At 44.3% G+C, this 11,978-nt stretch overlaps 1 protein-coding gene across 1 annotated transcript; it reads left to right on the top strand.

The window, feature by feature from the left end:
• Nucleotides 1-1,535: 1,535 nt before the first annotated feature.
• On the top strand, nucleotides 1,536-11,465 carry LOC119354639 (protein ESSENTIAL FOR POTEXVIRUS ACCUMULATION 1-like). The gene is made up of 10 exons (XM_037621364.1): nucleotides 1,536-1,709; nucleotides 2,660-2,712; nucleotides 2,893-3,831; nucleotides 3,933-4,053; nucleotides 4,139-4,204; nucleotides 4,939-5,559; nucleotides 5,676-8,316; nucleotides 10,509-10,672; nucleotides 10,753-10,812; nucleotides 10,887-11,465. The coding sequence occupies exons 1-10, from the start codon at nucleotides 1,625-1,627 to the stop codon at nucleotides 11,234-11,236; spliced, it is 5,100 nt and encodes a 1,699-aa protein (XP_037477261.1). The 5' UTR covers nucleotides 1,536-1,624; the 3' UTR covers nucleotides 11,237-11,465.
• Nucleotides 11,466-11,978: the final 513 nt, after the last annotated feature.

The raw sequence follows: 11,978 nt of genomic DNA, 5'->3' as shown, positions 1-11,978 counted from the left end.
TTGGGGCAAATTCAGTGCAATCAGCAAGAAAGCAAAAAAAAATCTCCTGCTTTTTGGGACAAGAACTGTTAAGCAAAGTTTAGCAAGTCTTTAGGCAAATTGTTTTTGTGATGTAGGCAAACCACATAAAGCTTTTTGCAGGCACCAGGCTAATCCCTGGGTGATCACAATGAAGTTTTTTTTTCGTCCGAATTGTACCTGAGAAGTAAGTGATAAAGCTTTTTTGCCTGGGCATGATTTTGTTTTCTCAGTGTGTAGATTGCATGAAGTCCTGGGTGGGGGAAATAGGAAAAAAATTCAGAAGTAAGTCCTGTTGCGTGTTGTAGGCAAAATACATACTACTTCCAGGCAAGTTTTGTAGATTACCTGGGAACACATGATGAATCCTATCCCAGTAGTTAGCTATGATTGAGTATGTTGAGAAATGAGAAATTTCAGCGCTCCCTTGTAACTGCAACCCAACGGCCCCTGCAATGAAATTGTCCGGTGAATTGCGATGTGCAAAGGATGTAAACTATCTGAACATTGATTAAAGGATGTAGAGGTTGATCTATCGTTCGGTGCTTCTGAAAAAGATGTCAAAGGAGTGCAAATGATGCGAAGACTGTAGAATGTGGACGCATGTGCACCTGTTCTTAAAAGCTGTGTTGTTGCTCTCGTGTACTTGCTTTGAAGTTTGGTGTGCACCGTGTTTCAGTTTCAGTGTCAGCAAAAACACAAGAACAGCAAAGCACACATCAACCTACGCACAGCTCACAAATCAAGTTGGTGCGAGCCGTCGAGCGAGCGAGGAACACAGCCCATGATGCGGCACTCGGGTAAGCCGTCGCAGGTGCAGCTGATTGACGCGGTCTGCGCGAACGACCCGAACCAGTCCAGCTTCCCGCACGGGTCCTTCAGGGTTACCTTCGCGCCATACCCGAACCCGAGACCACCGCTTCAGGGCGGCCGTTGCAAGAGGAGGCGACGGATCGGCCCTTGGTGCCGGCGGACAACACGGACGAGCCGCTGCGGGCTGACCTGAGCACCAGATCGCCCTCCAGCGTGGGCTCCGTGGCGGCCGTCCCCGATGGAGCCGCGACGGTTAGCTGACCCAAACTCCAGATCCTGGAAAGAGGGGGAGGAGACGGCGGCGCGGCTGCTCTGTATCCCCCGCCGACCGGCTTGCCGGACTCCTCTTCTCTGCCATCTCCCCCTCGACCTCCCGGGCGTCGTCGCCGGCGCTCCTCTGCTCGACGGGGAAAAGGGGATTGGGCTAGTGTTTTTTTTTCTGAGAGATAGCGAAGCAGTTTTGCTGTGTGGCCAAGCGGTTTAATTAACTCGGACAATTCGCTCCGACCGTGGCACACCTGGCGATCGTGATTGCGGATCCGACGGCGCGCAGGCCTGTGTGCTCGGGAGAACTAATCAGCACAGCTGCACTTTTTAGAATTTAGGTTAATTAAATTTGTACAGAAACAGGTGCCTTAGCGCAAAAAGGCCTCCTCGGGCAAACTCGGCACCCTGCGGCTGGTTTTTTATCCGCGCCTGGAGTTGACAGTCTCCTCCCCATCGCTCGCTCCCCCTCTCCGTCCCCCAAACCTCCCAAGCGAAGCTCCTCCTAGGGTTTTCCCCGCCGCCGCCCATGGCCGCCTCCCCGGACCGTGCCAATGACGACCTCCGCCGCCGCCTCGCCGTAGACACGCCTCCACCGCCCCAGATCGCCAAAGGTTCGTTGCTCCCCCGCGACTCCTCCCTCCCACCCTCGATCTGTCGCACCAGGTCGAAACCCTAGCGCTCCCCCGTAGCTCGGGCTGCCTTGATTTGTTGCTTGTACCGTCGTTCGATCTGTTCTGACGTCACTAGGGTTCGGGTTTTTTTGGGTGGTTGCGAAATGGTATTGCCACCGTGCGTTGGGCTTCCGCAGCGTTACTGCCGTGTAGGGTCTCTGACTGAACAATTTCTGCCGTGGTGGGACGATGGTTCTAGGCATAAGGGGTGACGTCGGTATTTGGATTTGGGTGGATTGGATGCTCTGGTCTAGTTGTTAAATTTAGTTATTGCTTCGATTCGGGGAGGTGCTAGTTTTACTCATTGGATTGCCCCCTTTTTCTATAATATACTTCAATTTTTGTGGTTGAATGTAATTTGTTGGTTGTTTGACTTTGCTGTTGTGTCCTGTGTGGGTTGCAAATGTGGCTGCCCTGCCTTTCTGTGTTGGTATTCGTAGGAAAACGATGGGTGTATTCCTTTGGGCTTAGAAATGTTGTGTTCTTTGTAGCTACACATGCTGAGGGTAACATGGCGGCAGCCTCTTTTTACTGACTGTTTGCTCAATTTGTGGGCATAGCTGTGTAGTTATAAGCTGCTACCTGGTACCTTTTTTGCAATCTATGGTATTAGTGTGGATCTGTGGCAAAAATCAGTTAGTGTTCAACTAGTATATGCACAACCCTCCAGTCCAATTACTTTCATGCAAGGTATATGCTGTTTAAAATCTTTATTGTGTCTTTATCTTGTCTAACCATTGATCATTTCTTTGGTTGTCCAGTTTATGTGTCTTACAGTTTTTAGAGCATGTTTTCTGTTTTATTTTTATCAGTATAGCATGTCTCCTGTTTTATCCATTGTAGCTTTGTTTTTCACAGTGTCTTATTCATCGTAACTTTGTTTTTCACAGAGAAGCAAGGCCTGGATACTGGCATGCCCCTTTCTCCTCAGTGGCTTATGAAGGTAGGCCAAAACATGTTTACGGTTTTAGGATTAAGGGCAATAACTAAAGTTGAACAGCTGGACATCTTAACACTAGGCCTGCGTGGTGAACATGGCAGTACAATATCATCTAGATTGATAGTAGACTTTCTTAGTAGTTTGTGCACAGGATGGTGATTTATGTAATGTTGTTTGTTGCAGGAGCCCAGTTCACAGGGTTCACGCTCAGATGCTACAAAGACATCAGGTAATGGTGAAGACATGGACTCCAGTGCGAAGAAAAAGGATGTCTTCAGGGCTTCTGTGCTTGATGGTGAAACTGCGCGTTGTGACCGTTGGCGTGATGATGAGCGGGAACCAAATTCAGGCCCTCGGTGGGTTCGCTGGAGGGAGACAGACAAGGAACAAGCTGATACACGCAAGGTAGAAAAATGGTCAGATGACTCGTCCAAGTTTTCTGTGGATGGCCGTCGTGCTCCACAGGAACGTTGGGGTGATTCCAGTAACAAGGAGGGCAACTATGACCAACGCCGTGAAGGCAAGTGGATTACTCGTTGGGGTTCCAATGATAAGGAGTCTGAAAATTGGCGTGATCGCTGGGGTGATTCGGGCAAGGAGGGTGATGCTTCCCGTGAAAAAGGTTTTTCACAGTTTGTTGCACATGGGAAAGATGGCAACATTCATGACAAGGATACTGAGAGAGATGATAACATTTCTCGATCATGGAAGTCTAGTCATCCTGTGGGCCGTGGCCGGGGTGATTCTTCTTATCACCCCTCACAGATATCACAAAAACCACCTTCTTTGTATGGGTATGGTAGAGGGAAACCAGACAATGAAATCACAGGTTTTTCAGGTTCTCGTGGAAAATTTACCCCTAGTTCTGGTAGCACAAATGCTGGCAGTACTGGATCTTCACGTCCATTCCATCTTGGTCTACTTTCTGACAGACCTGGTGGTGCATCAGGGGATCGCACATCATTTAGATATAGTAGGATGAAACTGCTTGACATATACAGAACAACTTCCCATGTTACTGACTTCAAGATGCCTTTTGATGTTTGTGAGGAAGGGTCTGCATTTATGCAAGAAGAAATGTTGGAGCCTTTAGCATTATTTGCTCCAACGACTGACGAAGCGGTAAAGCTAATCCTATTATTTTTCTCAGCTAGGATGATCTTACTATCATGCAATTATACTATGTATATGATCTTCATGTCTCACAGTTCTTATATTTGTAGGTCATTTTAAAAGCAATTGACAAAGGGGAAATCATAAACAGTGGTGTCCATCAGGTTTCCAAAGATGGGCCTGTTGGGAAAAGTAATTCTGATGTGGTGCCGTCAAAACAATCTAAATTAGGTTTGATGCAGTTTTCATACTTTGTTTGTGGCATAAACATCCAAATATGTTACCATTTTGTACTGAATGCCCCCCCATTGACCAGGTGGTAGAGATGATCAACCTGGAAGTGCAGATGATTTGAAGGGAGAAACAGCTGGAAGTCTCAGGGGTGCCATATCTTACTCACTGTTTCCACAGTTCTTTATGTTTATTGTGTGCTCCTTAGCTAGCGAATTTCAAGTGATTACATACAGATGATTTTGTGTTCAGTTGCATGTATAGTGGGTTTGTCATTTATGAAAGATCTAACCTTTCATAACTTGGGGAGTCTTCCAGATGTTCTCCAGCATATCTTAACTTTTCGAATATGCGTACTGCTCATGGTCTTGGTTCACAACTTAATAATCAGTCCACATGGTTTACGCATTCACATTTTGTGGAACATGCCTCTTTTCAATTTTTAGGACGGTTTTAGTCCCAGGTCTATCCATATAATAGGAGTAATTCAACATGGTATACTCAGTAGGGGTTTCTGAGATTATTTTCGAGATCTAGTACCAGATTCTCTGGATGGTGTATCCAGATATGCCTTTGTTCCTTGAAGTATTCCTTTGTTTTTCTGGCATTAAGTTTATAAGTTTATCCTCTATTCCATATTACATTATAAATTGGTTACAAAATTTGAGGCTTGCGGTTGCATGTGTTCTAAGATATAGTACTCTAAGCAAACTAATTCATCGTGATGACCTCTTCATGGTATCTTATTTAGCTACTTTGAACTGCTTGCCATTTTTTGGTAGTTAACTAGTTGGTATTCTATCGTTGTCCTTTGCTGAATGCTTGCACAGCTTCTATAAATCCTTTCGGCATTTTAAAAACTCACCTCTGTTTATCTTTTGACAGGTGTTCCTGGAAATGTTGATTCGCTGCGTACAGAGACACCTAGCTATGTTGTTCCACAAAGATCTCGGTTTATTGGAGACCATAGGCTTGGCCCATCCGACTTTCCGCAGCAAATGCCCAATGTCTTTGATCAAGAAAGTAAAGTAGTCGGGATGACAGGTGTTGATGAGTTGACCAGTCCTATTCAACCTTATCCTAATCCAGAAAATCTCTCTTTATACTACAAAGATCCACAAGGTCGAATTCAAGGCCCATTTTCTGGTGCTGACATCATTGGCTGGTTTGAGGCTAGTTATTTTGGTATTGATTTACTGGTTCGAGTTGCAAATGCTCCTCCTGATGCGCCTTTCTTAATGCTTGGAGATGTTATGCCTCACCTACGAGCAAAGGCAGGGCCACCTCCAGGGTTTAGCAGCACAAAATCAAGTGATATGCTAATGCCGGAGACTCCACCTACAGGGAAATTTGTCAGCTCCAGCAGCACACATAGCGGATCAGCTGGTGTCGGTATTTTTAACAGTGGGCCAAGCAGGAATGGCGGTGCTGTTGAAGCTCAGAATCGTTTTCTGGAGTCACTGATGTCTAATGGTATGCAAGGTCCTTCAGCTGCTATGACTGGAGGTATGTATACTGGCAGGAGCCCTATTCGTCTAGTTCATTCCATATATTTTCTAGTTATCTCTGCTACTTGTCATGCGTACTTTCTGGTCTGACACCATATCTCCTTTTGGAATTAGGGCTGAATGAATATAACAGCAGTAGCTTTGGCAACATTGCGATGGCCGGAGGCGAGATGGGGAATAGCATGAATTATCTTTTGGCACAGCAGAGATTGTTGGAAAGACAAAAATCTTCCCAAAATGCTGTTCCATATTGGTCTGCAGATGGTATTCCAGCAGCACAGGCACAAAACAAAGATACAGCTTCAGAAGTGTCTACTCTGCACTCTAAAGTACCCAGTTCAATGGCTGATCCATCTCGTCAAGCATCACAATCTCAAAATGTTGACTTGCTTGCTATGCTGCATTCTGCAGAGAAACCTAAAGCACCTGCGGGATTGCCACCATGGTCAAACTATCCCGAATCCCGAAATGTTAATCCTAACCTTCATGTGGATCTCACTCAAGGGCCACTTAACATGCATCAAAATCTTCAGAACTCTCAGCAAATGGCTACTGCTGTTCAACAACAGAACTTCATGCCACAGAACCAGCCACCTCTCTCTCATTTGCCATCAGAGAAGTTGCTTGCTGAGATATCTCAAGACCCACAACTCTTGCACATGTTTCAACAACAGTATCTGCTATCACAACTACAGTTGCAATCACAGCCGCCAGTGGCACCTCAACCTCAACCACAACTCTCAATGTTGGACAAGATGATATTGCTTCAGCAGCAGCAGCAACAGCAACAGCAGCAGCTGCAACAACGACTACAGCTTGAGCAACAGCAGTTGTTGCTGCAACAACAGCACCTAGTTTCTCACGTTGCACCTCATGGACATCCCAACCAACAGCTTGATGATCCTTATGGGTCGAAGCATACTACATTGCCAGCTGGTGATTCTATGAATCTTGGTGTTCGAACAATTCAAGAGGTTCTTGAAGCTGATCGTATTTTGACTAACCATGGTAAACCCCAGGGATCTAGTCAAGCATTTATGAGTATGAGGGGTATGGAGGGTGTTGGAACATCACAAAGCTCTGTACCTACTGTGCCATTGCCTCATGAATTTTTTATGGGCGCACCTTCGAAAGAACGGTTTTCCCATCCTCAGAAGTTGGGAAACTCGGCAAGTGATAACACTCAACTTAGTGCAAGTATGGTCAATATGATGAAAACAGAAGTTGCAGAAAGGTATGAGGAGGCTTCTGGAAACTATCAGCAAGTTGGAATAGGTAAAGTTGAAAGTAAGCCTGCAAATATTTCAAGTTTAAGATCTACAGAGGCTAGCAGTTCAGCTCTTAGTGAAGCTAAGGGTTTTCCTGAGACACCACTGAATCAAATATCAGAGATCATGTCACCTCATAATCGTGTCCAGGAAATTACAAATACCCTTGATGCAGTTGAGCTAACTATGACAACTGATGCAAAAACTCCTGATGCACAAGAGACAAAGAAAGCTGAAAAGAAAAAGAAGCAGAAGAAGAAACAGACAGCTGTAGATGTTGGCAAAGGAGCTCCAAACACAGTTTCTCAACATCCAACACTAGAAGGTGAAGTTGATGCTTCAAATCAGGCTGTTACTAAGCATGGTTTGCCAGATGACACAGACGAACTTTTTTGGGGTTCCACTGCCAGAGTGGAAAGCTCTTCTAGAGCAGTTGGACCTCCGCTGGGCTTTGAATCATATGTGAATTTGCCCAAAAGTCTTCCTGAGGAGTATGCTATCAACAGAGCTGAATGGGAACCTAGTGCTCTATCCGAGCCTCATGCAGCGGCAAGCCAGAAAGGTTGGAAACCTACCCAAGGACCCAGGCCTAAATCACTGCTGGAAATTCAAGCCGAGGAACAACTAAGAGCACAGAGGGTAGCTGCGGACAGTGCCAAGATAACCATGCCAGCGCCTCCTGTGCCATCAGGTCCTTGGAATACCATGTCTGCATCTTCTGATCAACAATTTGGGGGTGCAGGTAAATCACTGGGTGGCCAGGAAAGTGCTGGTGACTCCAGGAACAAGAGAAGTCAGTTGCATGATTTGTTAGCGGAAGAAGTTCTGGCAAGGTCTAGTAATGCAGACAATGAGAACATAGGCAATGCTAATGATGTGTTGTTTCCTCCTCTATCACCTGCTGTTGTTCAGTCTGATGCTCCTGCTTTTGATGATGATGACTTCATTGAGGCCAAGGACTCGAAAAAGAACAAGAAAAAGGGGACAAAGTCAAAAGGATCTGCAGCCAAAGCCCCATTACCTGTTAGTTCCATTGATTCATCAGCTATGTCTATACCAGCTGAAAAGGGCAAATCTTCAAAGCAAGCGAAACAAGAGAAGGAAATACTTCCGGCTCCTCCAAGTGGTCCATCCTTTGGAGATTTTGTTCCTTGGAAGACTGACCAGACAAATTTTGCGCCTGCTCCAGCATGGTCCAATGACTCTGCGAAGGTGCACAAACCTTTGTCTTTGAGAGATATTCAGAGAGAGGAAGAAAGGAGATCAGGTGTTGTCCAGCAACAACCACCCTCACCTGCTCCAGCAAAGGTTTCGGTGAACCAACGGAATCATGGTAATGCTTCTTCTAAGCAAGCTTCCGGGTCTTCTCCATCAAAGGCAGTTGCCCCTGTCCAGATGAGTTCCAATCCTTCCAATCGTTCCAAGTCAAATGCTGAAGATGATCTATTTTGGGGCCCATCTGACCACTCCAAACAAGATAAGAAACAGTATGTTCATATGTTCTTTTGCAATGGTTTTTACGTCACTTGATTATTTTGTCAGCGCATATTATTATCAACACAGTCAGCATACTGACTTATTTTCTTCATAGTGAATAGATATAAGCGCATTAATGACTTAACTGAACTGCGGAATTGGCACCGCCGTATCCTTCGGAATTTCTATAGAGCATCTTGCAAATCTGTCTGAAGTGCTAGGACTTGCAGTAATTGTATTTACTGTTCCAAATCATTTGAAGTTCTAGCTTTGTCATAACTCCTAAAGTCAATAGAAAAATATATCGTCATCTACAACACCAAATTAGTTTCATTAGATTCGTCATAAAATATATTTTCGTATTATCTATATAAATATTTGGTGTTGTAGATATTAGCACAATTTTTGATGTACTTGGGACAAATTCAGAACATCAAATAATTTGGAACGAAGGGAGTACCTGATTTGTGAATTGCGTCATCAGCTGGTACATATTGGGTTGGTCATGTTGATTGTATCGACCTGATTTGATTTTTAAGTTGTGTCACTAGTTGGTCATATTGGTTTGGTCATGCTCTTCTCACATGCTTTGCATATCCTCTGATGATGATCGTAATGTAATTTATGATTACTACCATTTCTTCTCACATGCTTTGCATGTTTTGATACACACTGCCTGCCTAGATTGTCCCAGTCAAATTGGTCTAAAGCCGTACTCTTTCAATTTGGACTGTCAAATTGGGTTATCAGCAAACCTGTGAGCTGTAGCTATTTATAAAAAGTACTCCCTCCGTTCCCAAATATAAGTCTTTCTAGAGATTCCAACAAGTGACTACATACAAAGCAAAATGAGTGAATCTACACTCTAAAATATGTCTACATACATCCGTATGTTGTATTCCATTTGAAATGTCTAAAAAGACTTATATTTAGGAACGGAGGGAGTAGAAAACAAAGGGCCCCTTGCTTGTCTAATTTGGTCCTCTGAACCCCTCAAAGTTCATTTATTTCGTATGTGCCTGCTTTGTACTCCCTCTGTCCGGAAATACTTGTCGGAGAAATGGATGTATCTAGACGTATGTTAGTTCTAGATACATCCATTTTTATCCATTTCTGCGACAAGTAATTCCGGACGGAGGGAGTACATCACTTAAGGCTAGTAGATCTATGAGTTACTCCCTCCGTCCGAAAATACTTGTCATCAAAATGAATAAAAAGAGATGTATCTAGAACTAAAATATGTCTAGATACATCCCCTTTTGTTCATTTTGATGACAAGTATTTCCGGACGGAGGGAGTAGAAGTTAAGATCGCCATGGGCAAGCACTTATTTGCTCCGTATGTAGTCCATATTGAAATCTCTAGAAAGACTTATATTTAGGAACGGAAGGAGCAGCTGTTTTCTCCGTAAAAACCACCGGTAGGATCGACTTGGTTGTGATGGGATTAGACCATAGATGATAGCTACGAATTTCGAGGAAGAAACATTATTATTGGTTGAGTCGGATGATAGAATGGCTGCCCAGTTTGATATGGATTTGTAAGAAATGACAAAATCCATAATTGATAACCTTCAACTCTATCTATAATTACGTGATAGCTATCTATACTAGTTATATCTTTCATATGACCTGCTGATAAATAGGGCTGTTGCCTTCCACCCTGGTGCCACACCCTAGTACCAAGGTTCATGTCCCTCATCGAAAGTCTTCGTTTATTGGGAAAGAATCAATATACTTTTAATGTCGAATCGGGATTCACTAAGACAGAAATAAAGCATTGGGTCGAACTCTTCTTTGGTGTTAAGGTGGTAGCTGTGAATAGCCATCGACTACCTGGAAAAGGTAGAAGAATAGGACCTATTCTGGGCCATACAATGCATTACAGACGTATGATCATACCCTTCAACCGGGTTATTCTATTCCACTTCTAGATAGAGAAAAAAACTAAAGGAGAATACTTAATAATACGGCGAAACATTTATACAAAACACCTATCCCGAGCACACGCAAGGGAACCGTAGACAGGGACACATTATTTGATTTCTGTGACTTCCTTATAGTCCATACCACTGGTACAATGCTTGACCATTGATGGCTGGAACATCCTGTCCTATTTTTTGATCTTATTACTACAGAGTTTTGTTTCCTTTTGCACGTTACTTCTGTAAGATGCTTACATGTTGTCTTACAATGGTTAACAGGTCAGAATTCCCAAGTCTAGCAAGTCAGAGTAAAAGTTCCATGACGAAAGACCAGTCTTCAGTAAACCGTCACAAGTCTCAGGCTAGCAAGTTGCCACTTTCAACGGCTCCTAGTGCTAACCTCATTGGGAAAGGGAAGGCAGAGGCAGCAAACAAGCAGACAGGTAACATAGTTGATTTATGCTCATATTTCCTTTGTTACAGTGTGTTTTCTAACATAACAGTCTTGGCTCTTATACTGCAGAGGCAATGGACTTCCGGGATTGGTGCGACAGCGAGTGGTCCAGGCTCACTGGAACAAATGGTATAAACTCTCACTAGAGTAATTCTTGCTTAAAACTCACCAATCTTATTGTTTGTTCCACTATGCCCACCCAGATACAAGTTTCCTTGAGTTCTGCATTAAGCAGTCGACTGCTGAAGCAGAAATGCTTCTCCGGGAGAACGTTGGCTCTCTTGACCGCAACGGTCAGTTCATCGACAGGTTCCTCAACTACAAGGCTTTTCTGTCCACAGATGTGATCGAGATGGCATTCAGAGCGCCCAGCAACCGCGCTCCCCGTCTGAACCCCGCTTCTGCAGCCAAAGGAGGGCCAAGTGCCGAGGCAGAGCAGGATACAGGAGGAAAGAAAAAAGGGAAGAAAGGGAAGAAGGTGAGCGCAGCGGTTTTAGGGTTCAATGTCGTCAGCAACCGCATCATGATGGGAGAGATCCAGAACGTGGATTAGTAGGTATGCATACAACGGTGGCACCGTGCTGTACATACTTTTGGCGCTCTTGATAGATTGGTTTGACTTGTTGCGATGGCAACCGAGCTTATGCGGTGGTGATTTTGTTCTCGATAGAACTTCACTGCAGATGAACATAGATCAATTTTGTTATTTCTGGCTGCGTGTTGCAATGCATGATGTTTCTACGTCAGTGCTAAAAACAGACACATAACCTTCTCTTGCATCATTATCTGTGAATTAGAGCTTTTAAGCTGTGCACCTAAAAGTCCGTGTCTTTGCATAAATCATGTGATGGCTGTTGAAAACTACTCCCTCCGTTCCGAATTACTTGTCTTAGATTTGTCTAGATACGGATGTATCTAGACTCATTTTAGTGCTAGATACATCCGTATCTAGACAAATCCAAGACAAGTAATTCGGAACGGGTAGCCAAGAAAAGTATAGAACAACATGGGATTAGCAGGTCGCTGTATTAGTTTGCTGCAGGTACTTGTTGGGTGTGCCGCCAGACACGTCCAAAGACTGGTGGAGTAGACATACCCAAGGCTGTGACGTAATCTTCCTTTCCCCTAACCAAACGCCCTCCCCCCTGAATTTCAGGGTGGGCTTCAGCCTCCACTAATGTCCAATTAAAAGCTGCCAACTCATCTCATTCGTAAGATATGTAAAATGCTTTTCGTAGATGTAGCATTGCTCGGGTAGTGACTGTAAGCACATCTATCTTACCACGAGCATTGTT

The sequence above is a fragment of the Triticum dicoccoides genome, chromosome 2A (genome assembly GCF_002162155.2).
Source record: "Triticum dicoccoides isolate Atlit2015 ecotype Zavitan chromosome 2A, WEW_v2.0, whole genome shotgun sequence".
In the NCBI taxonomy this organism is placed as follows: Eukaryota; Viridiplantae; Streptophyta; class Magnoliopsida; order Poales; family Poaceae; genus Triticum; species Triticum dicoccoides.
Note: the sequence above shows the minus strand (reverse complement) of the source record. Positions and strands in the feature narration are given on the sequence as shown.

Bases quoted from the DNA above. Each gene is read 5' to 3' on its own strand.
- LOC119354639 (XM_037621364.1), top strand. From the start codon at position 1,625: ATGGCCGCCTCCCCGGACCGTGCCAATGACGACCTCCGCCGCCGCCTC. The intron at 4,054-4,138 runs GTTTGATGCAGT...CCCATTGACCAG, and splicing joins GTCAAAACAATCTAAATTAG to GTGGTAGAGATGATCAACCT. The intron at 8,317-10,508 runs GTATGTTCATAT...AATGGTTAACAG, and splicing joins TCCAAACAAGATAAGAAACA to GTCAGAATTCCCAAGTCTAG.